The 22520-nt window shown below is 45.9% G+C and overlaps 1 protein-coding gene across 2 annotated transcripts in view; it reads left to right on the forward strand.

Annotated features, from left to right (window-relative positions):
* ARHGAP17 (Rho GTPase activating protein 17) overlaps nucleotides 1-22520 on the forward strand; it is a 120201-nt gene that overhangs the window by 60341 nt on the left and 37340 nt on the right. For both annotated transcript variants that reach the window (XM_006867184.1, XM_006867185.1), the window contains exons 2-7: nucleotides 5605-5644; nucleotides 8805-8909; nucleotides 16126-16199; nucleotides 18259-18370; nucleotides 18596-18672; nucleotides 19924-20035. In XM_006867184.1, coding sequence (XP_006867246.1) covers nucleotides 5605-5644; nucleotides 8805-8909; nucleotides 16126-16199; nucleotides 18259-18370; nucleotides 18596-18672; nucleotides 19924-20035 — 520 coding nt within the window. The remainder of the gene's footprint in view (nucleotides 1-5604; nucleotides 5645-8804; nucleotides 8910-16125; nucleotides 16200-18258; nucleotides 18371-18595; nucleotides 18673-19923; nucleotides 20036-22520) is intronic.

Here is a 22520-nt window from a genome sequence, read left to right on the forward strand (position 1 = left end):
TTAGTGGTATTGAGAGACTTGTCTTCCAGCTCACTGATTCTTCCTTCCATCTCATCTATTCTATTCCTCTGCCCTTTCAGGGAGTTTTCTATTTCTACCATTTTGTTGTTGATTGTTTGGACCTCTTTCTGTAGGATTTAGATTGTTACCAATGCTGTATCTACCTTGTTTGATTGTTCCTGTAGTGCTTTTCTGACTTCTTCCTTATTTTTCTCAGCTCCATTGTAAAGTGTTTTGAGACATTTTATAATCATTTTTTCTGAATTCTTTCTCAGGTATCTCCAAGGCTCGCCCTCCTTCCAGCATGGAGAGAAGGTCTACTTCTGGTTCATTCGTCTCAGATATTTAATCTTTTTTCTGGACATGTGCTGATATGGTCATCTGCTTTTGCTTCTTGGACGTGTTTAATGTTTAACTGTGGCCCTAATAATTATGTGTTTTGGTAATTTTTTATGTTTTCTGATTACCTCCAGGAAGATGTGGTCTTCCCTTTTCACTCTCCTTATTGCTTAACTCAGAGTAACTTTTTTGGGCCTCAGTTGAGCCTGGTCCCCGGCGGCGGGCCGTTTGGGACTCGGGCGGGTGGTTTGGACCTCGGGTGGGTGGTTTGGACCTCAGGCAGGTGGTTTGGACCTCGGGCGGGTGGTTTAGGCCTCAGGGGGCCTGGGTATCAGCAGCTGGGCAGTGGGCAGCGGGCAGCTTGGGCCTCAGCGGGCGGTTTGGGCAGATTGGGCCTCGGGGGGCCTGTGCCTCGGGGACCGGACTGAGGGTGGGTTGGGTCTCAGGGGCACTGGGCCTTGGCGATTGGGCTTCGCGGCGGGTTGGGCCTCAGAGGCCTGGCTATGCGGCTGGTTGGGCCTTGGGGGCCTTGGACCTCAGCAGTGACCGGCCTGTGGACTGCCTGGGCCGCGAGGCGGGTAGGCGATTTGGGCCTTCATGACCAGTCTGTGGGCGGGTTGGGCCTCAGGGCAGGCCTTAGCCTCAGTGGGAGTGTCTTGGCCTTGGGAGGGCCTTGGCCTCAGTGGGCGGGACTGTGCCTTGGATGTTCCTGAGCCTCGGTGGCTTGGCAGAGGGCTGGTCTAGGCCGGGGCAGTAGAGGGCTGGGGGTAGTGGCTTCAGGGAGGTAGTGTCCGTATTTGATGACGTAGAAAATGCCTCTCTCAGTCTCTCTGTACTGTGGGTACCCCGAATTTCCTGATATCCGTGCCGATATCCCTCTCTATTTGTTCGGCTTTGTTAGTTTATGCTTCCTTTTCTCTGGAAATGCAGCCTTCTAAGTGGGATTGCTCTCGCCCTGCATTCCAAGGTCTGCAGGGGGCAGAGGCACTCACCTGCTCAGAAGCGGGAGCTGCGTGCAGGCAGGCAAAAGCTCAAGATGCCTGTAATTCCTCAGCAATTTGATCTTTTTAAAAAATGAGTTCAGAATGTTGAAATATAAGGTCTTATGTTTGTTCAAAGGCTGTCTGTCTGCTAGACAGAGGTTTCCTATGTGCTATTCCGCCTCTTTTCCCCGATACTGCCCTACCTGAGCTGCCTGTTCAGGGAAGCGCCGGAAGTCCTCCTCTCTGTGAATTTTGCATTATACTCCACAACCACGATTTGCCAACTGGATGTCATCTTGCCCCGATTAGTTACTTTTAAAATAATTTCAATGAACCCTAAAATCTGGTTAAGAAGAAAAAAATTTCTAAAAATTAATTTGTCAGTGGCTGTACAAGGTATCCATAAGGCCGCAGCCCTGGTGTAGCACTGCGAGTTAATGCGCCTGACTGCAAAATTGGTTTGAACCACAGGGTTGGCAGTTCAAGCTCACCAGCTGATCCTTGGAGACCCTATACAGGGTCACTATAGGTCAGAACTGACTCAACAGCACTTAACAACAACATATGGACTGCAAGGTTGGTTTGAACCACAAGGTCAGCGGTTCAAGCTCACCAGCTGCTATATGGAAACCACATACAGGGTTGCTGTAAGTCAGAACTGACTCAATGGCACTTAACAACAATATATACAGGTATCCATAAAGGTAGGAAACATAGAATAAACTTAATTTTAGGCTGGTTATATTTTTATATATGTTCAATGTACTTTTCAGCCTCCATGTACTTTTTTAGGTGACGTAGGAGTCCTGGTATGGTGCTGTGGGCTAATAAGCTGGACCGCGAAGTCGGTTTAAACCGCAAAATTGGCGGTTCAAACTCACCAGCTGCTCTTCTAAAACCCTATTTAGGATCGCTGTGAGTCGGAATCAAGTCAACGGCACTTAACAACTTCTGAAATTAAATCAAATGGACTTGTTAATTAAAAAGAAAAATAAATGTATTTTCTTTGCATTTTTATGTGGCATTTGTACTTTTGTACAAACTGGCAGCTGAACTGATTGCTTTAACTTTAGCGTAGTGGTTATGAATCGGGCTGCGATCCTCAGGGTCAGCGGTTCAAAACTACCAGCTGTTCCGCGGGAAAAAGATGAGGCATTCTGCTCCCATAAAGATTTACAGCCTTGGAAACCCTGTACAGGGTTGCTGTGAATCGGAACCAACTCCACAGCACATAACAACAACAACATGACAAGCATGTTGCTTAAATATATGTACCCAGCATAATCCTTGAACAATTTGAAGTTATGTATATATGTAGTTTAAAATGTCAAGTCACCGTAAAGACAAACGTATACCACCAAATGCCCCTGTTTCTTAAGGTTCTTCCACTCCAATGGTAACTCCCTTCAAATTTTAACTGTTAATTCTGACACTTACTCAGCTCCGTATTTATAAATAATATGGGTAAACTTGAACTACTGTCATTTGATTTCCTATTACAATAGGCAAGGGATGAGGATTTTCATAACCTCTCCCTCTTCTTTTGCGCCCCCATTTTCCTAGTAGAGCTATATTATCATTTTTGGTTATGTTACTATTTGATACTTAACTACTATTGTTGGTAACTGCCACTGAGTTGGTTCTGACCCGCAGGGACCCTGTTGAGGGGTTTTCGAGGAGTGGCTGGTGGATTTTAACCCTACAGCGCCACCCCAGGACTCCACCTGTACCATTATGACCAGTCCATCATTTGCACTGAGCATAACAGTACTCTGTGTTTATCTTTTTGCCGTTGGTTCCGTTTTTCCTGAAGTTAATCCTTACTTTACGTTTTCATTTGCTTTATTTTCTCTGTGGCTGTCACCGAGCTGTGCTGGTAAATTTTTGACAACTAGTGCTCCAGTGGACGAGCGCCCTGATGGTCTTTTGGTGCTTGTATTGTGTTGTGTTTGATTTTGGCTTCCCGGTTACCCAGTGCAGTGTCACCCAACAAGGACTTGGGGAAAGATGCACCCAATTTTGTTTCCTAAGAGGGTATATTCTGGCTCTCAGGCAGACTCTCTTGACATTCTGATACTTTAATAGGCCTTGGGACTTTTCTTGGTATACTTCCCCTTACAGAGGGAAGTCGGAATCTCTCGAGGTTTCAGTATTAATAGGGTCTGCCCATTCACATGTTTTAGTGGTATTTTGGGAAAGGACGGGCGTAGCTGGTGGTGAGAGGCATGGAAGGCCGGAATGGTTGGGCTCTGACTGCCTCGGTCCAGGTAGGCTTCTGCTGAGCTGACTCCAGGGTTTCCATCGGAGCCTGGTTACTGGCTTGATCTCACAGTCAGCTAGCTGGGGCCCTGCTCCCTTTCCCTAACTGGCATGTCTACCCATACTCGGTGCTTCACCAAGGCCTGGGAGGACATAGTTTGGCCTGTGTCTTGCTCCTCTGGGAGCAGGCATCTTTGGCCTAGTCTCGTCTCGACCTGGAAGGTATTGAGCCTGGTCAGAGTTCCAGTTTCCTGCAGAAAGCAGTGAACAAGCCACACCCAGGCATCTTCTGGCTTCACTTAGCATGGCATCGCCCTGCGTGTAGGCTAGAGGCATGACCCACAGCTCGCATGGCGCTGTGATGTGGAGGGGGGAATCCCATCTACTTTCTGGCCAAACAGACTTTACCTTCTCTTGCATTGATTGATTCATTGCAAGAACATGTGCAGCCCTCTTCTGCACTGCGGTTGTTAAGTGCCCTGGAGTTGGTTCCGACTCATAGGATCCTCTATAGGGTTTGCAAGGAGCGGCTGGTGGGTTTAAACCACCGACCTTGTGGTTAGGAGTCCAGGGCTGATCCTACAGCACCACACTTGTTGTTGTTGTTAAGTGCCGTCGAGTCGGTTCCGACCCATAGCGACCCTGTACAGGGTTTCCGAGGGTGTAAATCTTTACGGGAGTAGAAAGCCTCATCTTTCTCCCGCGGAGCAGCTGGTAGTTTCGAACCGCTGACCTTAAGGTTCGCAGCCCGATTCGTAACCACTACGCTACCAGAGCTCCTTTCTAGGACTCCACTATGTCTTCTACAAAGGGTTCAAATTTGTGGTCAGTTGATGCTCCCTCCTCCCCCTTGTTCAGGGCAGAAACAAAACTCTTTTTTTTCTTTAATCATTCATTCATTTCAATGGGAGATTTAGTAGGGAAGTTAAAAGACTCATCTCGAATCAGTGTTTGAACCAGAAGGCCAAAGTGGCACTTTAATTGCAGTGATTCTGGGCATTCTGTATGGCAGCGATACAGCCTTGTTGAGCTACCAGAGAGAAGTCTTCTTAAAAAGTTCTCAGTCAATATCTGGCAACTAGGCACAAGCCCCTCAGAACACTCTCTTGCCGACTCCTGGCAGCCACCATAGTTTTCCGGAAAGACCCGAAAGGTTGTTACTGATAGTTTTAAAGTCTAGAAAGGGAAAAGTTGTGAAAATACCTTTTCTTTTTAAAATAAAGGTGGGAAGGTGGGAAGACTTTTGAGGTAGGAATAAAATCAGTTTGCTGTTGAGTCTCTTCTGATCCCTGGTGACCCACCCCAGCTGTGTGTTGGAGTAGAACTGTGCTCCTTAGAATTGTCAAAGGCCAATTCTTTGGAAGTAGATTTCCAGGTCTTTCTTTCAGGGTGCTCATGAGTAGACTTGAACCACTAACCTTTTGATTAGCAACGGAGCTTGTTACCCATACGCATCACCCAGGGCTCTTAGCTTATTATTAGTGTTAGGTGTGGTGGTCTCAACTTGCATCAGTGCTTACTGTTTGCATCAGGGCTTGCTGCAAACCTGCTTCATTAAGGCTGTGAAACTCGGCAGTGAGAAGTTTAAGGAGAGGTGCCTGAGCGTCTCTGGAACAGTCCTGTCTCGATGCAGCCCGTGGAGCCTTCTGCAGTGGGACTCTGAGTGGAGCGGGGAGGGGGCTTGTTAAAATGTCCAGATTTCACTCTGGCCCTGGGGGAGCAGACTAGAATCTCTGACCTGGGAGTCTGTTTAAATCCGCAGCTCACCAGCCATCTTTCCTCCTGTGACTCTGCCGGTGCTCACAGTGTGACCCAGGACTTGCTCTATGTTAGAATTGCTCTTCTCTGTGAACTTCACCCCTTGCTTTTACTTGAATCCCTTGTGATGTAAAAATTAATGGCATTTTCACCCTTGTTACTGTTTATTTCAGCCTTTTTTGATTTAAACTTCAAGATAGTAATTATTTCATGAGTTGCTTTTCATTTTTGGATTTCTAACACTGCGCTATTAATTTTCCCCCAGAGCTGAGAAAACAGAAGTCCTCAGTGAAGACCTGTTACAGGTAACAAAACAGAATTTTTTGCTAATACTCTATTTAAACACATGAAGAAAAACAAAACCCAAAGATGAGAGTTGGAGCTTGTTGTGGGGTTATATTTTTTTCCCCTTTTCCCTAAAACAGAAGAAAATTGACTAGCATGGCGTTAAAGTAGCAAAGAAAAGCAGTTGAGTTGTCGGATGATTTGGAAACGGGAATCTGAGACTTAGGTGTCTGCTGAGAAGTGCAAGTCAGGCAGTGCTGGCTTTTAAGTGCCAGGTGATGGAGTGGGGGCAGCGGGGCCCGGGCAGCCTGACCTGTCCACTGGCACTGTGGCTTGGTGAGTGTCCTGGGTAGGCTGAGGGACTCTGGGTAGGCTGCTGCTGTGATAATGTCCTCAGGGTTCCCAGCCCCCCCCCCCACACACACACAGGCTCACCTCTCATGCTGCTGTTCCTCCACGGCGTGCCTCTGGGCCCAGGTCAGTTCTGAGGGGCTCCTGCTCCCAGTGACTATGACCAGATCTGTTAGAACTCTCCTGAGGCCCAGGGGTGACCACTAATCATCAGCCAGGCTTTTTCCCTCTCCTTACCGACATCTCATGCCAGAGGACCTTGGCCACTCTGCTTCTCTGCCTCTCCAGTCCATCTCTGTCTCACTAGGTTTCTTGACTTGGGGGCTTTGGGAGGTTTCTCCCAGAAGGCCTTGGATCCTTTGGGCAAATGATCCTCCCCTTCACCTTCGCATTTACCAGAACACTTGCTGCTACTGTGCCGTCTAGTCCGTTCCCACCCATAGCGACCCTATATAGGAGTGACTGGTGAACTTGAACCACAGACATTGAAGTTAAAACCGATTTTGCAGTCCAGTGCATTTACCCACAGCGTCACCCCAAGACTCCACCAAACTTAGGGAAGGGCAAACACTCGTCTGGCACAAAAGTTTCTATTGCACACCCCACCTGTCTCCTTGCCTGTCATCTGCCTGACGTGGAGCACGTCTTCTCTGGTGAGTCCCTGAAAAACAAAGATCTGCTCCCAGTGACTTACTGTCCCTTCCTATGGAGAGAAGAAGCTAAAACAGCTGAATTTCGACAGCCTTCTGCAGGTGAAAAACAGCCTTTTTTTTTTTTTTAAAGGAACAAAAGGTTTTATTACAGAATAGAAGTTTTTTTGTTTTGGTTTGGTTTTATATTATTAAAAGAATCATTATTAGTAGCACTTCTTGTTTTTTTTTAATAATATATTTCAAATTAAATGCAGACTTTCAAGAAGACTGTTTGGTCCAGTCAGACTGTAACTGAGTGAGGCTAGGTCATCGGTGTTATCCCCTTCACAGCTTTGTGGCCTTGGGAATTGATTTAACCTCCTGAGGTCTCAGTTTCCACTCCTTTACCATGAAGGTGATCCTGTCCAGCCCATCTGAATATTATGATGATTAGGCATGTGACACATTGGGTAGGAAGGCTGCACCTCGCCAGGTGACAGTTGTTAGTGATTTGTCATTATTGTTATCACCTGTGATTATTTCAGTTCTGGTATAAAATTTCCCTTGATTTGCTCAGTGTTCGTCTGGCTCTTTCCTTAGATCTCTCTGTTAGAGCAGTTGCAAGAGAATGGCTTTTATTTTGATTGCATAGAATTTTCCACAGGAGGCTGTGAACCCCTGGAGAGCAGGAACCCCAATTTAGTTACCATTGTTTTCCTAGTGCCTTGCACAGGTACTTGATACATTCTTGTCTTGAACAGTGGCAGACACTGTTCCAAACAAACAAAAACCCAAAAAGGAATAATTTCAAAACACTGAGCTTGAGCTTAAATGGTGGAGGGTTTGTTTTGAATCTTCTTTCTAATAATCTGGAGAAATCAGTGAACAGAACAGACCAAAGCCCCTGTCTTTGTGGAGATCCATTGTAATAGAGATTGGAATCGAAATGAAATTTGAGAACTTTTTTCTCCTGTTCTTGGAGCAAATGAAAGTTCATGGAAATACAGAATTAAAAGATACTAGAATTTTTCCATGTATTTTTTTAAAGTCCTCTCATATTAGTTTTTTCCTGTTTTAAAGTTTGTGATTTTAAGCTTTGAAGAGTGGACACTAGTTTGCTACACCAAGCCCCCCTGGTGGTTGGGGCTTGGATCTGAGGAGACGCTGTTGGGGTGGTGAAGACCCTTGAGAAAGAGCAGAAAGCCATGGCAGTGTTTGGAGGTCAAAAATCGATTCTGCTTTGAGTTTGTTGATTTTTCTTTAAAAGAGAAAGCGTCCCAGGGGCCCGCTCTCATTCTTAATGAGTCATCAGAATACACATTTTTGGCATTCCTTCCTGTAAAAAACAGCTTTCTTGGCCATAAACAGCCTTGTTCCAGCATAATATTTTGGGAACCGAATCTTGATGCGTGGGTCCCTACAGTCAGTGCTGCTTACTGATGGCTGGCATTCTGCTTTGTGGACCTGGTGAAGTGCCATCGAGTCGCTTCCCACTCAGAGCCAGCCACCCTGCACAGGGTTCCTGAGACTCCCATTTTCACGGGAGCAGGAAGTCTCGTCTTTCTCCCTCAGAGCAGTTGGGTTCGCAGTCCTGCTGCACCACCTCGCTCTTCTCATGGGCCAGCACTGTTCATCTGTAGTTCTGCATGTTGATGGTGCTATAGCAAGTAAATTGACAGCCACCACTCAGTCTGAGAGCAAGACTCAGTTAGAACGGTCCTGCTCCCCGTAGGTGGAGTCAACTTTGAAGAGCTCTAAAAATCTCAGTGTAAGGGAGATAGATCCGTGGTTGTAACCACAGGTGATTGTGCCTTCCAGGGGATATTTGGCAGTGTCTGGAGACATTCTTGGCTGGCCTTCTGTGGGAGTTGTTGTTATGTGCCGTGGAGTCTATGGGGGTAAGGGGGTTACTGTGGGTATCTAATAGAGTCTTGGTGTGGTGCTCTAGGATAAGTACTGGACTGCTAAACCCACCTGCCCGCTCCTCAGAAACCTTATACAGGGTCACTGTGAGTCAGAGCCGTCTGGACAGCACTTAACAACAGTAGGTAGATGCCAAGGGTGCTACTGAATGTCCTACAATGCTCAGAAAAGCCCCCACAACTGAGAATTCTCCAGCCCCAAAGTGTCCCAAGTGAGAAATCCTGGTGTAAGAAAGAGACTTTGCAAATGGCTCCCGTGTCTCTCCCCTTGTCAGATCGAACGGCGCCTGGACACGGTGAGGTCGATGTGCCACCATTCCCACAAGCGCCTCATCAGCTGCTTCCAAGGCCAGCATGGCACCGACACCGAGAGGAGACATGTGAGTACCAGAGCCGGCACGCAGCCGCACTCCTGTGTCTGTTTCAGCCCTTTGATGGGCTTGTTTCTTCCAGTCAGCGTCAGCAGGTTTCACCGCACATGGAGCCTTCAGATCGCCATTGTGCTCCCGACACTTGCCTGACTGCAACGTTCCTTTACGCTTAAAACATCGCTGGGCACGAAGCCCTGCTCCCTTGGAATTTTCTCCAGGTGCTTCTAAAGGCTTCATAAGGCATTTGTCATTGATAAGAGAATGGACAAGTCAGTTAGGAATCCTTTGATGATAAAAAGCTGAAAGCCTACCTTGAACTCACTTGTGTTAAATGGAAGTCATTTATTAGCTTGGAACTAAAAAGTCCTGAGGTTGGATGGTAGGCTTCAGTGTACCATTTAGTGATGTAACTGGGAACCCAGTTTCTTCCCTTCTCGCCTCTGCCTTTTTCAGTGTCTGCTCTGCCCAAGCTGGGCACCCGCCAGGTTATAAATTAGCTACAGGAGCTTCCAAGGGCTCCTAGTGTCCATGTACATTCCCAGCAGGAGTAGAGAGCATCTCTCCTCCCAGGAGTTTTCTTAATGTAGAGAGAGCCTCATCCACTCCCCTGGAAGATAGAAATCTCTTTTCGTTGCCTTGGCCTGAACTGAGCCACATTCCTGATGTCTGAACATTTCCATTCCACCCTAGTTACTGCAGTGGGAGGTGACGTAGGCGGAGATGAAATGTAATGACTGACTTAAGCTAATCAGACCCACACCTACAGGATGGGCTGCGGTCCCACCTCCAACTCCCAGGCTTTATGGGCCCAGGGGCTATCCTTAAGGAAAATCAGACCACTGTTATGGCGAGGCCCAGGATGGACTATTAGTGGTCAGACCACTGAATGTCTACCCCAGGGTGTTCACTCACAGTGTCCAGCTTTCTTTCATCAAGCAGCTCTAGGCTTGGTTTTCCAGGTCCCTTGCTCGTGAGGGTATGCTGATCCTCAAAAGCCTCCCATATAACAGTAAAGTGTTGGTTTCAGTGGCACCCAGGGAAGCTGGGATGCGCTGTGTTGTTTTGTCAGCAGATGTGTCAGAAGGAAGTACTGGTATATAGGTGATCGATATCTTCCTCCTTTTATATATCCTATGGACATTTCTAGGGCATCTTGTAAACAGAGTTAGTTCTCTCTTACACAATACTTAGAATTCCACAGTTGTGTGTAGTAAAGTCGTGGAGGTTTGCATACACCTCACATTCCAGGAATGCCTGCAGCCCCGTTCCATCTGTCAGAAACAGACCCACTGTGCCTCTCGTTCTCTGCCTCCCCTTTTACTGTTGTTTGCTAAGGTGCTTCCCTTTTCCTCCCTGTCTTCGCGGTTCTGTTCCCCGGGCCACCTTCTCTGTCTCCTGACTTCTTACTGACGTGTATATACCAGGCACTTCTAAACCGTTTTCAGGCAGGCACAGAACTTCCTCTCTTAGATGTCTGTTTTAGCATGTATAACCAGTTCTTCCTTCTGCCTCCTCTCTTGCGTTCCATCCACCCTGTTATGCAAGCTAGAAACTGGGGGGTCATTTTATATTCACTTTCATTTGAGCCTTCATCCTCTCAGCTGCCTGCTCAGCAGCTCCTGCGGTTCTCTCTTTGTGTTCTTTAATTCCTCCCCTCCACTCCTCCCTGACCACCTCAGTTAGTGCAAAGAGCAGATGACTTCTCACCTGGTCTCCGTAGTCACCTGCTGAGTGACATCTCCTGCCTCATTTCCCTCCCTTCCAGCTTATCTTCACTCGGGTCACTAGAGTCGGTCTCGTGAAGTATAAATTGATTCTGTCACATTCTGGCCTTTAGAAAAAACTCTTACTTAGTAGTGGCTGTCACCACGGACCAGAATTATACCCCTTGGGATATTTGGAAATGGGTAGGGACATTTTTGGTTACCATAATGACTGGAGAACACCATGATCGTTTGCAAAGTAGGAACCAGTATTCTGCAGCGCTGGCAAGGAACTGCCTCAGAATGTCAATTGGGCATCAGTCAGTCAGTCAGTCAGTCAGTCAGTCAGACTCTCCTTGCCTGGGACAACACCCAAGCTTTTTAGCAAGACCCCAATCCTTTATCCTCTGATCCCATTTTCCTTGTCAGCCTCTTTGTTTCCTGTTTCCTCTCATTCACACTGCACGCCCCCACATAGGACCTAAAACCAAAACCAAACCAAACCAAACCCATGTGTTACCGAGAGCTGCTTCATAGGGTTTCCTGGGGTGGCGCTGTGGGAGAAAGCACTAAGACCACAAGGTCAGCAGTTCAAGCTCACCAGCTGCTCCATAGAAACCCCATACAGGGTCAGTGTGAGTGAAAGCCTCTTTGGCAGGAGTAACAACAGCAGCAATCTTGATGGGAGCAGAGCCCAGCCTTTCCTTTCAGAAGCGCTGCTGGGTAGGTTCAGATCACCAACCTTGAGGTTAATTGAGCACAAACCATTTGTGCTACCCAGGACCCTTACACAGTATCTACCATTCCCACATATGTGTGATTGGCGTGCTCACAGTCCTGTCTTGTTCTTTGGTCTGTGATGCTCTGAGACACAGCCCAATAGTCACATGTATTAACTAGAAACCAACAAATATTTGTTAAACACCTACTGTGGACAGTGCTGGAGATTCCTGGTGACTGCATTGCAGTCTCCATCTTACAGGTATTTGCGGCCTGGTGGGTGAGATATTCAAACATATGGATAATTATGAATCACCATGATAAACAGAATGTCATCTGTATTATGGAAGGGGCATTTGGAAGGACCAAGAGTGGGAACCACAAGACGAGGGGGCTACTCAGGTGAGGCTTCTCTGAAGAAGCAATTCTAACCTGAAAACGAGGAACTTAGTGCCAGGATTGGTCTATCCCAAGTAAAAGGGGCAGAAGAGATGAAGGCACCTGGTCCTCATTTCTGGACCAGAGACTAAGGCTTCTGAGGAGGTGTATTTGTTGTTGTTGTTGTTAAGTGCTGTTGAGTCGGTTCTGACTCATAGTGACCCTGTACGGGGTTTCCAAAAAGCTGCTGACCCTGCAGGTCACACCAACTTTGCAGTCCAGCACATTAACCCACAGCACCACACCATGACTCCCATTGTGTATGTACTTGCACATTCGAGGAAACAATGTGAAGGTGATGGGAGAAGAATGAAGTATTCCCACAAGAGCCCCCATATGGAGAAGGAGCAGCCCACATTTTCCCGCTGGAAGATCCCACGTGTGTGAAGATCCAAGACTCGCAGGGCATAGAGCTGGAGCAGTGGCCTTCCAGCCCAAGCCTGGTCCCAGTAGATCTGGAATTGCTTCTTTCTATGTGGCTGTCTACTGTGTGCATTTTACAAATGAAGAGTTGGAGCTTTTAAGTTAATCTTGGTGGTAGGAAAGCGATTCAGCCTCAGAAGCCTGCAAATCTCTGTAGAAGAGTTTGATGGTGAAGAGCTCACGTGTCCAGTGGGATTTCTTTCTTTCTTTACACCCGGAAGCAGAATCCGTGTGGTTTGGGGGACCAGGGCATGGAGAACACACGCTATTAAAACTGGGAGCTTGAATATTTGCCAAAATAGGCTTCTCTGAATTTTATTCCATAGTTTGAATCCCAGAGTTGGGGCTTAATATCTCATAATCAAATTTCTTTAGAAAGGCAGTTTATCTAAATATATGTCTTTCTTTCCAGTAAAAACCAAGTACATTCCTAAATTCTTATAATCATTCTGCTCTGGAATTGTAGAAGTGGGCTTAGTCTCCTTGCAGACAGATGGAGCCTGTTTTTGCTTTTTTTTTTGAAAATTATTTGAGAGAAGGGTACTTGGGTTATATTTATTGTCACTTATAATTATGTTGTTTTGAGTAGGCTATATACATTCTTATGTTTCAAAATTCAGACTGTACAAAAGAATATGAAATCATTCCCATCTGTTTCCTAGACTCTGTTCCCCTCTCCAGAGGCCAACTGGTGTTAGCAGTTTCTGTACCACCTTCTGTAGACACTCTTTAACACTGGAAGCCGGTACATGTGTAAAGGAGGTCGATGGTGCGGTACAGAATGTGCAGAACACTGACGTACTCTGGGACGCTGATTCAAGTGCCCTTTCTCTTGGGAAGGAGACATCATTACACCAGGTGCTGCAGAATCAAAAGCATGTTTTGGTAGCAGATTAAGTGGTACAGGTAGCCCAGTTGTCACTTTCTAGGCCTCTTCTACTCCTATTCTGAGGTAAGCATTTGCCAACGATGAGAAGACACTGACCGGGAGGCAGGGTCATGTGGGACTGAGGTTTGGCTCTACTGCCCTTTCACGGGGATGCCCGGCCAGGCCATTTAGCCTTCTTGGACTTCAGTTTCCTTGGCTGTACAATCCGAACCTTTAGGTTATTAGTGTTGTTGTTAGGTGCCATCGATTCAGTTCCGACTCATTGCGACCTTATGCAGAATGCAACGAAACAGTGCCCCACCACTGCCCTGGATTGTGCCAAGTACACAGTCGTCGTTACACTTGAGCCCATTGCTCCTGCTACTGTGCCCGTTTTATCTTGTTGTGGGTCTTCCTATTTTTCACTCATCCTCCACTTTACCAACCATGATGTCCTACTCCAGGGACTGGTTACCTCTTGATACTATGTCCAAAGTAGGAGAGATGAAGTCTGGCCAGCCTGGCTTTTAAGGAACATCTGGCTGATTTCTTCCAACACAAATTGATTTGTTTTTTTCGTATTCCATGGGGCTTTCAGTATTCTTCTCCAACACCATAACTCAAATGCATCAATTTTTCTACAGACTTCTTTATCCATTGTCCAACTTTCACATGCGTATGAGGAGATTGAAAATACCATGGCTTGGGTCAGGTGTACCTTAGTCCTCAAACTGATATCTTTGCTCTTCAGCACTTTAAAGAGGTCTTGTACAGCAGATTTGCCTAATGCAATACGCCATTTGATTTCTTGACTGCTGCTTCCATGAGTGTGTTGATGGTTGATCCAAGCAAAATGAAGTCTTTGACAACTTCAGTCTTCTCTCCATTTATATGTTGTTGTTGTTGTTGTTAAGTACTGTTGAGTCGGTTCCGACCCATAGTGACCCTGTATAGGTTTTCCAAGGAGCAGCTGGTGAGCTTGAACCGCCGACCTTGCAGTTCAAACGGCTTTGCAGTCTGGCGCATTAACCCACAGTGCCACACCAGGACTCCTCTGTTTATATGGATGTTATTTATTGGTTCAGTTGTAAGAATTTTTGTGTTCTTTACATTGAGGTGCAATCCATACTGAAGACTGTGGTCTTTTTTGATCTGCATCAGTAAGTATTTTAAGTCCTCTTCAATTTCAGCAAGTAAGGTTGTATCACCTGTGTATCGCAGGTTGTTAATGAGTCTTCCTCCAAACCTGATGCCACGTTTATCTTCATATAACTCAGCTGCTCTGAATATTTGTTCAGCATACGAATTCAATAAGTATGGTGAAAGAGCACAGCCTTGGTGCACATCTTTTCTGATTTTAAACCGTTCAGTGTTCCCTTGTTCTGTTCAAAAAACTGTGTACAGGTTCCTCATGAGTATGATTAAGTGTTCTGGAATGCTGATACTTTGCGATATTGTCCGTAGCTTGTCATGGTCCACATAATCGAAAGCCTTTGTGTAGTCAATAAAGCACAAGTAAACATCTTTCTGGTACTTTCTGCTTTCAGCCAAGATCCATCTGACATCAGCACTGATATCCCTTGTTCTACTTCCTCTTCCTAATTTGGCTTGAACCTCTGGTAGTTCCCTGTCAATGTACTGTTGTAGTGTTTTTTAATTATCTTTTGCAAAATTTTACTTGCACGTGATATTGTCTGATGATTTCCTCATTCCTTAGGGTTACCTCTCTTTGGAATGGGCACAGATAAGGATCTCTTCCACAAACAGTTGCCTTCCAAATGTCTTGGCTTAGATGGGTGAGTTTGCTGTCTCAGTTTGTTGAAAGATTTCGATTGGTATTCCAACCATTCCTAGAGCTTTGTTCTCTGCAATGCCTTCAGTGCACCTTGGACTTCTTCCTTTAGTACCATTGGCTCTTGATCATATGTCACCTCTTGAATTTGTTCTACATGAGCTGTTTCTTTTTGGTACAGTGACTCTGTGTTCCTTCCATCTTCTTTTGATGCTTTCCACTTCATTCAGTATTTTGCCCAGAGAATCCTTCAGTATGGCAACCGAGACCTGAATTTTTTCTTCAGTTCTTTAAGCGTCAGAAATGCTAAGTATGTTCTTTCCCTTTGATTTTTCTAACTCCAGGTCTTTGCATATTTTATTATAATTGATTTTGTCCTCCGTTCAGCTGTTGTACCTCCTTATGTCTTCCATTGCTTTAGCATCTCTCCATTGGAAAGCAGCTTTCAGAATCAAAAGACTGACGTCGATTTCCTTCTTTTTTGTCTCCTTAATGACATTTTGCTTTCTTCCTGTGTGATATTCTTGATATTATTCTACAGCCCTTCTGGTCTTTGATCATTAGTGTCTAAAACATCAAATTTGTTCTTCAGGTGATCTCTAAATTCAGGTGGGATATATTCAAGATAATAATTTGGCTTTCGTGTACTTGTTTGAATTTTGTTGCGCTTCACCTGAACTTGCATATGAGCAATTGATGGTCTCTTCCACAGTCTGCACCTGCTCTTGTTTTGGCTGATGATGCGGAGCTTGTCCGCTGTCTCTTTCCACAGATGGGTGCTGTTTACAGTGAGGGGATTACAACCAATGGCATGAAACTAAATAGATAGAACTTGTTGAGTGGAAGACAAGTTTGCTGATGTAAAGTTTTAGCCAACCTACAATAACGTAAAAAAAACAAAAACGAATGATTGTCTGAGCAAAAGTTTTTAAATTCGAACCGTTTATTGCATTTGTTTTTCATGATAATCATTTTCATGCTAGGGACGCAATAGTCATGTGATTAATTGATAGCAATGATACTAGCAGCTAGCATTAGTAGTAGTAGGTACCTGACATGCTAGGTACTTGACTATGAATATACCCTAAGATACATGCACTATTCTTTTCTCTGTTTCACATATACAAGGAAACTCGGCCCCAGAAGGGTTGTCACTCAAGTGCTTGTGAGAGAGGCTGTCTTCTTCCTTGTAATTTGACTAGAGGGAAAAGTCAGTGAGATGCTCTGAAGCAGATCCTTGAGCGTCAAACAATAATGAAAGAACCATTTTCTGCCTTCCAGAAAAAACTCCCTCTGACAGCTCTCGCTCAGAACCTGCAAGAAGCATCCACTCAGCTTGAAGACTCTCTTTTGGGGTAAGAGCCGGCTGCTTTTCGAGAGCCAAGTGCCGTCAGCTGGGCTGCATGGTGTCCGTGGAGCATCATGTGTGATGAGGGGGGGCGCGTGAGCAGGCTGGCGTGACACTTCTGCCCGGGGGCTCCTCCTCCATACTCTGTGGGAACGTAAGGTCAAGGCTACTGGGTCGATGGAGAATCTTCCTTTAGTAGGTGCAGGGCCCCAGGTGGAACACAGAAAGGGTCGTTAATGAAAATCGTTGATTGGGTCCATATTATCTCCCCTAAAGAATAAGAAGTCAGCCCTTCTCTGTTCAGGTGTTGATCCAGATTAATAAACCTGGCCAGTTCCTTTGAATCCTTAAGAGTCATTTCTTTCACGGGTGGTTACTTGGATGTCTGATGGTTTTTTCTAGGTAAATGGGCTTTTAGAATTATTTGGATTATTATTTTTTACAATAGGCATGTATTGTTTGATTAATGAAAACAAAAAGTCTAATCCTAGAGCTCCTTGCATTATAAGAGGGATGGGCAAGCCTCCTCTCTAGCTGCTTCCTTAGCATGGCCAGTACCCTTCAGTCCTATCTGTCGGTCCTTTTAACATGGGCCCTGCTCACTCCCCAGCTGGACATGGCCTTTGGACTGGCAGCCTATTTCTGGGATCTGCCATATTGTATGACCGGTAAGCCTCTCTTTGTTCTTTGAAAGAGAATGGTTTTCTCCCACGTTTCACCCTTCCTTGTCTCATCCATGCTCCCAAATTAGAGAAAATGGCCCTCAGAGGAGGGTGGTTCCTGCTCCATGCTGGCACTCCCCACGTCTCAGGTCTGGATGTTTGTGTCTGTAAGCTCCCTCACTCTGTTACCATCACCATCATCACAGTCCTGACACGAGTGCTTGCCATGTGGATGTGGGGCACCGCTGTGAGTGCCTGCCATGTCAGACCTCACTTGGTCCTCACCTGGTCCTTAAAGCAGTCCGTGAAAAGCCAGTTTCACAGATGAGGAAATTGATAACACAGAAATAAACAAATGGTCCAGGGCCACACCCAGCTGGTGCAGCGCCACAGGATAAACACTGGACCGCAAGGTCGGTTTGAACCACAAGGTTTGCCGTTGTTCGGGCTCACCAGTCACTCCTCAGAACCCGTATACAGGGTTGTTACGAGTCAAACCAACTTGACGGCACCCAATACCCACAACACAGCTGGTAGACAGCAGAGCCAGTGTTGGAACTCTGACAGGCTGGTACCAGAAGTCCAGTTCTTGCTCACAACCCCATGCCGTATCCATGTCTTGTTTCACAGGAACCTCGTAGAGCGTTGGGAGGGTGGAATGAGAAGCAAGGGAGAGCGTGAAGGACAGAGACGGTGGCACTGCTTCTTTATTTCCGTGTGTGTTTTGTGCCGCCTCCACTGCATGTCGGCAGAAAGCAAAGGGACATGACGTCTTTGTGGGCAGCTCTCTCATCCAACTGCACAGTAGAGGGCCAGCATCTTTAACTCTGGAGGAACCCTGGCCTAGCCTGGACTCACAGACATAAAGCAAAAGAACCAAACCAGTTGCTGTCCAGTCTAGTCTGATGTAGGCAACCCCGCGTGGGTCAGAGTACAGCCGTGCTCCATTGGGTTGTCGGTGGCTAATTTTGTTCAGAAGTAGGTCACCAACCCTCTTTTCCAAGGCATCTCTGGGTAGACTTGAACTTCCAACCTTTCATTTTGCAGCTGAGCATGTTAACCATTTCCCACCACACAGGAACATCACTACCGAACAAAATAACATGCAATGAACTTCAGGCTTGACGTTAAAGATTCTCTTGGTGATTTTGAAAACACGATTTTTAGCTAACTTCAGAGCCTAATCCTTGCTTAAGGGCTGACCCTGTTTACGTCCATCCCCCACATAACACATACCTGAGAGAGTCTTTATTTTAAAGCACAGCTCTGTGGACCTCTGTTTTAATTATTGTTAAGGCTTTATTACTGTAATCCTTTTGTGTCTTCTTATCATGTGGTTCAGCATTGGGATCCAGGTGTTTGATTCAATGAACAATTGCTCATCGGGATGTCTTGTTTTTAAAGGAAGATGCTGGAGACGTGTGGAGAAGCTGAGAATCAGCTGGCTCTAGAGCTGTCTCAGTATGAATTCTTTGTTGAGAAAGAGATTGTGGACCCTCTGTGTGGCATAGCCGAGGTGGGTACTTGGCTGTGTGGCATAGAGCGAAGACTAGGGTGAACTGGGTCTTACTGTTTACATTAAGTCATCAGTACACTAGAACGTACACATGGTTTTGTAAATGAAGCAAGTGAATCAGGGTGCAGAATACTCTGGGGAAGAGAAACAAATTGTAAATAAACATTTCATTTTACAATATTCAGATTAAAACCCCAAATGTCATCCTATTTGATGTGTTTTTAGGTGGAGATTCCCAACATCCAGAAACAGAGGAAGCAGCTCTCTAAACTGGTATTAGATTGGGATTCGGTCAGAGCCAGGTAAGGTAAAACAGTAAAACTAGTCAACTCTTGTGTCTCATACTCACTGTTCCCAACACAGATCAGAGAGAGACCAGGTGATCTGCTGACTCCCCACTTTAGGCCTCGTTCTCTGAAGTGGGGCTATGACCCAGTTAGTGTGAGTGAAATGGGAAAATACCGGGCAGAAAAAAAAAAAAAAAGTGTCATGTGTGTTAGGGCTGGGAGATGGGGAGAGTGGCAGGCAGTTCGAGAAGCAGAAATAACTCTTGAAATAGTGGCATGGAGGAACAAACAGCTCTGTGATCTTAATCAGCTCATTGAGGGAACTGCTGAGTTATAGACCCAAGAGCCGTTTTAATTATCCTGCAGCGTCAAACAGTGGTGTGTTCCAAAGGGAAGAACTCATGTTGCACTAAGTAACCAGACCCAGGGATTGCTGCCTTGTGAGTTGATGTCAGCTGGACTCCAACCTTAGCTCTGTCTCGTGGTATCAGGGATGGCTTTCTGCTTGCGGGTGGAGGAGTTGGGAATGGAAAGACAAACACCAATGGCCCAAGCCTGTTCTCACGCTCTCTCCCAGAAGCTGATGCCATATCTGTAAAGGGCCAGATAGCAGATAGCAAGCTTTTAGACTTTGTAACCCAAATGGTCTCTGTGGAAGCTACTCTACTCTGCTGCAGTGGCCAGAAAGCAGCCCTGGGCAATATGTAAATGAGCCGTGTTGACTTTACTAACTATATAAAGGAATTATAAACATACCCCATTATTTTCAGATGTGCTGCCGATATTATCTTTAGAATATGAGTTCTTCAATATTTTTCAGTTGCTACTTAATCGAAGGCTTTTCACCTGCTGAAAGCAATCACATGGTAGAATGGTAGTCCAGAGGGTCATTAGGAGTCCATGGGAGCAGAAACTGGTTTCTGCTGCCCAAACAGGCCAGGAAAGGACTGTTTGATGGTGAGAATCCCATGATTACGCACTAAGGAAGTGAGTTCCTGGGTTGATTTGCAAGAATAGGGTTTATTTCAGGTTAGTTATGGCGGCTTATTGCTCATAGCAGACCGAATGTCCTGTCAGGATGAGAAGCTAATACCAGCTTCCATTCTTACAGGGAAATCGTAACAGAAGCCGGCTTATAGGGATTGGTACGCATCCCAGGTGGAATCAGTTTTGGGGATGGACTGTCTCTCCACAGGTTCTTGGCTACATGAGTCCTTGTGTTTATACAGCTTGTTCTCAGAGACTGACTGCCCCCTTGTTTGGCAGGTGGAACCAAGCTCACAAATCTTCAGGAACCAACTTTCAGGGACTTCCCTCAAAAATAGACACCATAAAGGAGGAGATGGATGAAGCTGGAAATAAAGTAGAACAGTGCAAGGTACAAGAATTCCTTAACCACAATGCACTTGTGCCAACTTTTTCTTCCCTCCTAATGCTGGTTGACAGATCAAATGTTGCAAATTATTTAATACGTTTTATATAATTCCTAACAGAGTATCTTGATTAATATTAAGTGTGTCTAAAGTTCTAGAGGAGTCCTGATGTGGCGCTGTGGGCTAATGCGTCAGACTGCAAAGTTGTTTGAACTGCAAGGTCGGTGGTTCAAGCTCACCAGGGTCGCTATGAGTCAGAATTGACTCGACGGCACTTAACAACAACAAAGTTCTAGAAGTTCTAACTTCCAGAGGGATAGTGGGAATTAGGATAGCACAAGGCTGATCCCTGTGAGTGGGGGCCAGGTGTACCCCCAGTCCACTCTGACACCAGCTCAGAGGCCTTCCCATGGCATTCTTTTATCTGGGGTTCAATTACTCGATGCAGTGGCCACACAGAACTCACAGTCTGTACTTACAGTTAGGTGGTTTACTGAAGCGACAGGGTACAACCTGGAATTGAGATCAACCAGCTACAAGTCCAGGATGAGGATCAGGACGCAGGCAAACTCTGGAAGGCTCCCCCAAGGAGAGCACACCCCTGACTCCTATAGTGCAGGACAGCTCTCGGCCCCTCTCAGCCAGGCAAGCAAGCAGCTCCCTCTGTCTGACATGTGCTTTCCTCTCAGTCCCCTGACGACAGGCTCCTCTTGGCGCTGCCGCCCCTCACCATCAACTGTGCCGCTCCAGGCCAGCCTCTTTCTTCAGTGTTGGAGCCCTGGTCCCATGGTCCTGCTACTGCTGCTGTCTTCTCTCTTCTCTTCTCCTTTTCTGCTTTCTTTTCTCTCTCTCTCTCTCTCTCTCTCTCTCTCTCTCTCACACACACACACACACACACACACACTCCTTGTCAATTTCAAGGCCTGGGCCTTCACAGCAGGGGGCCACAAACTGACCAATCCCCTCTTGGTAGGCCCCAGCACTTCATTTGCTTGGTAGATTATCGTGACCTCATTGTATAGTCCAGTCACTTTGTTGGCATGGGTTATGTTGACCAGACCCTGCAAGGTGCCTACCAGTCAGAGGATCGGCTGCAGCCCAGGGTCAGATAAAAAGTTATTTGCAGTTTTCCCAGGAAATGTCCATTAACCTGGACAAAAGTCGCAAACCCTCTGGAGTAGAAAACTAGGGCAAAGGTACTCCTCAGAGATTTGCGGGGAAATCTCAGGCCCTTGCACAAGAACGAAATCAAAAGGCCACATAAACTCATTTCACCACAGAGTGATTTGCATTCTGTAGTCCTAGGGTGGCGCTGTAGGGTAAGCATCAGACTGCTAACCATAAGTCAGCATTTCAAACCCACCACTTGTCCTTGGAAACCTTATACAGTTGGAACTGGGACCCACTTGATACAACAAGAGTTTCCTTAAGAATTGACAATATTTTATATTCAGGGGGAAAGAAACATTTTAAAAAATTCTGATCAGATCTTTTTAAAAGCTTCAATGTATAAGTTTTATTTAGAAGAAAAACTAGGTTAGACATGCCTGGAGCAAGAGGAAGGAGAGTCAGGCATGGGGGGAGGAGATGGAGTGTGTGGCTGAGGGCCACAGTGAACAACTGCCTCCCGTGTGTGGGTCCAGAACTGGGTGTAGTGCGCTTCACTGAATGTCATCGAAGATTCTCCTCAAGATTCCTCATCAGAACAAGGAGATGGGGAACGCAGAAGTTAAAAATCCTCGTGGAATCTACTTTCTGGAGCCCCTGAAGCTGAGTGAACCCCCAAAACGATTTCCCTGAGATAATCTTTAAACCTTAAACTGAAAGTACCCCCTGAAGTTGTCTTTAAATCAAATTATAGTTTACCTTATCTGAAATTCTCTGTAAAAATGGTGGGAGTTTACATAAGTATTTTGTAATTTCATATTTCAAGTTCATTTTAAGAGGGGTTTCATGTGTGGCACTCCTGGGGGTTTAATGTCTCTTCACAGAGCGTATTCCCAGCCATTCTTAACAAAATTTTCTCACTTTGGGGGTTCTTGGACACACATAGAGTAAATTCAAACCTCAGACCCTCATAAAAACCAAGTCAACTTTGTGAAATCTTGGAAGTGTTTTGTGGGGTTTTTTTCCTCAGACTCAGAGCCCATTCCAGGATAGACAGGCTTCCCTGTTATTTCCCTGCACTACTAAATAGATGTTTTCCTAGTCTACTCTCTCATCGGAAGTCTAGCTCCTCGGGAATCCTGGTGTAATGCATGATGGGTGCTTGCTTGTCTCATCCCACCAGGCCCAGGGCCTCACTTCCTGTCTTCTGTTCCCACCTGCTGCACAGTGGCCATCAGAGTGCCACCCACCCACCTCTGGACAACTCTTCTTCTGTCTGTCATTACCTATCGGGCTCTACTGCCTTTTCTGCCTTTTTTATTTTGGGTTCTGGGAATCTACTCCATTGCACTATCAGTTATTCCGATAAGGATGTTTATTGCT

The sequence above is a fragment of the Chrysochloris asiatica genome, unplaced genomic scaffold (genome assembly GCF_000296735.1).
Source record: "Chrysochloris asiatica unplaced genomic scaffold, ChrAsi1.0 scaffold00102, whole genome shotgun sequence".
Taxonomy (NCBI): domain Eukaryota; kingdom Metazoa; phylum Chordata; class Mammalia; order Afrosoricida; family Chrysochloridae; genus Chrysochloris; species Chrysochloris asiatica.